The sequence below is a fragment of the Orycteropus afer genome, unplaced genomic scaffold (genome assembly GCF_000298275.1).
Source record: "Orycteropus afer afer isolate SDZICR_OR568_19922 unplaced genomic scaffold, OryAfe1.0 scaffold00296, whole genome shotgun sequence".
In the NCBI taxonomy this organism is placed as follows: Eukaryota; Metazoa; Chordata; class Mammalia; order Tubulidentata; family Orycteropodidae; genus Orycteropus; species Orycteropus afer.
This window is the reverse complement of record NW_006921883.1, coordinates 1,291,778-1,294,559: the sequence shown is the minus strand read 5'-3', so window position 1 is coordinate 1,294,559 and position 2,782 is coordinate 1,291,778. Positions and strand designations below refer to the sequence as shown.

Here is a 2,782-nt window from a genome sequence, read left to right as displayed (position 1 = left end):
TTTTTTTTTTTTGGAATTGTATTTTCTAAGTGTTAAAGCTAGGACATAGAAATATTATTACTGATTGTATATGACCATTGATTAATATTTTACGGTTAACTGAAAGAGTTGAGAAAATTTTGGGATGCAGTGATTTTAAAGTTTGAGCTGAGATGTTAACTGAAGGCAGCTCTATGCTTGACTAACAATATGAATCTGCTGAGACCATGCTGTATAACTGTCTAATTCTATGTCTAATTAAATAAATAAGGAGTCAATTATCTGTAAAAGGTGGTAAGTAATTTAAAGACAGCTTCTTGTGTAGTTGCATCCTCTATTAGACCTCCTCTTCTATAATATCCACCCACTGTCACTGAGTCAATTCCAACTCAGACAGAACATATAGGACAGAGTGGAACTGCCCCCATACAGTTTCCAATGTTGTAAAGCTTTATAGACAAGCACAGAATAACCCCAAAAACCAAATGCACTGCTATCGAGTTGGATCCAACTCATAGTGACCCCTCCTTGGGTTTCTGAGACAGTGTCACTACAGAATGGATATTCTAAATTAAGAGTTGATTCTACTAGTTTTTTTTTATCATTCTGATTTGTTGATTATTTCAGCTCATTTAACTGTATAGCCTGTATCTACATAATAGCATACAAAAGGAAATAGATATCTGGTCTGATGACATGAGCTCAGACCCTACTGTGAGCTCTGGAATTATGCATGAAAGATTATCAGATTAACTGGATGTTACTAAAATACATACCAGAAGAGGGCAGCACCACCAAGGCCCCCAATAGTCACATCAGTCAGACCATCACCATTTAAATCCATTTCTCCATGGATAGATTGGCCAAAAAATTTCAGTGTCTTGCCATCTCCACCCGATGGAATACGCTGTGAAAATCACAACAGAGACCATTATTTATGTTGGAAGATCCTGTTCACAACAGTTTTAAATAAATCTGGAAACTTGAATTGGTTAATAAAAATGAAAATTAAAGATCTGCTGGAAACTTGTCTATGAGGCTCCTTGTAGAGATAAGAGACATTCCCAAAGGATATTGTTGTCTTTGTAGGACAAACAAAATCATTTCAAGATTTTTTACACCTGAGAGAACTGGGCGGAGGGAAGCAATTACATAATGTCATCTTGTCTAATACTCCAGGAAAACTGAAAAATTGTCTCTGCTTTCTTGATTCTGTTCAGTCCTATTACACAAATATATATAAAGGTACTGGAAACCTTAAAAACCTATACAACCAACTGGGGGAGTAGGAGATTGTCCTGGTGGTCAATTTGGGGTTCACTGAACTCTGGGACTAGGTATAAACAAAACATTCTTTTAAATATATTTCCCAATACTCCATATTCTTAAATGTACTGTCAAAACTTGTCTTCAAAATCAAGGGCATAATAGATTTACATGTGATCACCATGTTTGGAAGGCACAAATGAAAATGGAGTTCTTGAATTCTAGTAAGTGCCCATTACCATACATGATATGTTTAATATCTTTTCTTCCTGGTTTGCTTTGGTTCAAACTGATAAGAATAGAACCTGATGGCCAGGAGAGAAGACTGAAGACCCTCCCTACACTTGAAGTTTTCTCATCCTCTTATTTTGCATTTAAGATCATGAAATAAGAAACTAAGTAAGTCACAATGAATGGAAAAATTTTACATGTCCAGTTTTTTTGTGACTCATTAAAAAGTATTTCCTTATTTGCAGCAAATAAACCAGGAGATGCTTGTCTCGTTGTTTCTAGAGGAGTTGATTCAATTTGATTCTGGATCAACATTTTTACAAACAGTACCTCTGGTAACTATGGCAACAGGTGAGCACATCTTTGCCAGTTGTTGAGAAAGTAACAGTTGTGATAATTAAACAAATCCAACTTAAATATTCCTTTTCTAGCTTAAAGTTGTACCTTGATTTACAACCATTTTTCAAATAAATTGCTTGTGACAATCTAATCCAATAATGGTTAAAATAATCCTCCCTTTTCTACTTCTAAATGTGCACTATTATATTTGCAGAATTAATATGGGGGAAATCAAGTGGTAGAACAAGGAAACCCCATCATGACTTTCCTGATGCCATTATGGCTTATTTTTCCATTAAGTAAATAATGTCAGCAGGACCTTAACAGAAACAAATTATTTCTTAAATGGATAGAAGTGTTGTTATTAAACTACTATGAATGTTACAACTTCATGAAAAATTAAACACAACTTTTCAATGCATAAGTAGATTTTGAGAAGTGTGTTGACTACAGAACCAAAGAGAATAGTCAAATATAAAAACAAATAATTGATTTGCTGATTTATTTTGATATTATTATTGTTAGGTGCCACTGAGTCAGCTCCCACTCTTAGCAACCCTGTGTACAACAGAATGAAACACTCCCAGTCCTGTGCCAGCCTCTCAATCCTTGCTACACTTGACTGTTGCAGCTACTGTGCCAACCCATTTCCTTGAGGGTCTTTCCCATTTTTGCTGACCCTCTGAACTACCAGGCATGATATCCTTCTCCAGGGACTCACTCGTCCCTTCTGACATGGTTCAAACTGATAACAATAGAATCTGATGGCCAGGAGAGAAGACTGACAGACTCTCCTTACACTTGAAGTCTTCTCATCTCTTATTTTGCATTTAAGATCATGAAATAAGAAATAAAGTAAGTCAATGGCATGACCAAAGTAGGTGAGAGGAAGTATAAGCTGGATAAGAGTGAATTTTATGTTGTAAGTAGTTGCTTGATCCTTAACATCTATTTTTCACAAAAAAAA

At 35.4% G+C, this 2,782-nt stretch overlaps 1 protein-coding gene across 1 annotated transcript in view; it reads right to left on the bottom strand.

Annotated features, from left to right (window-relative positions):
* Positions 1 to 2,782, bottom strand: part of ITGA1 (integrin subunit alpha 1) — a 186,460-nt gene that overhangs the window by 54,567 nt on the left and 129,111 nt on the right. The window contains exon 15 of the mRNA XM_007951538.1: positions 756 to 886. Within this exon, the coding sequence (XP_007949729.1) occupies positions 756 to 886 (131 nt within the window). The remainder of the gene's footprint in view (positions 1 to 755; positions 887 to 2,782) is intronic.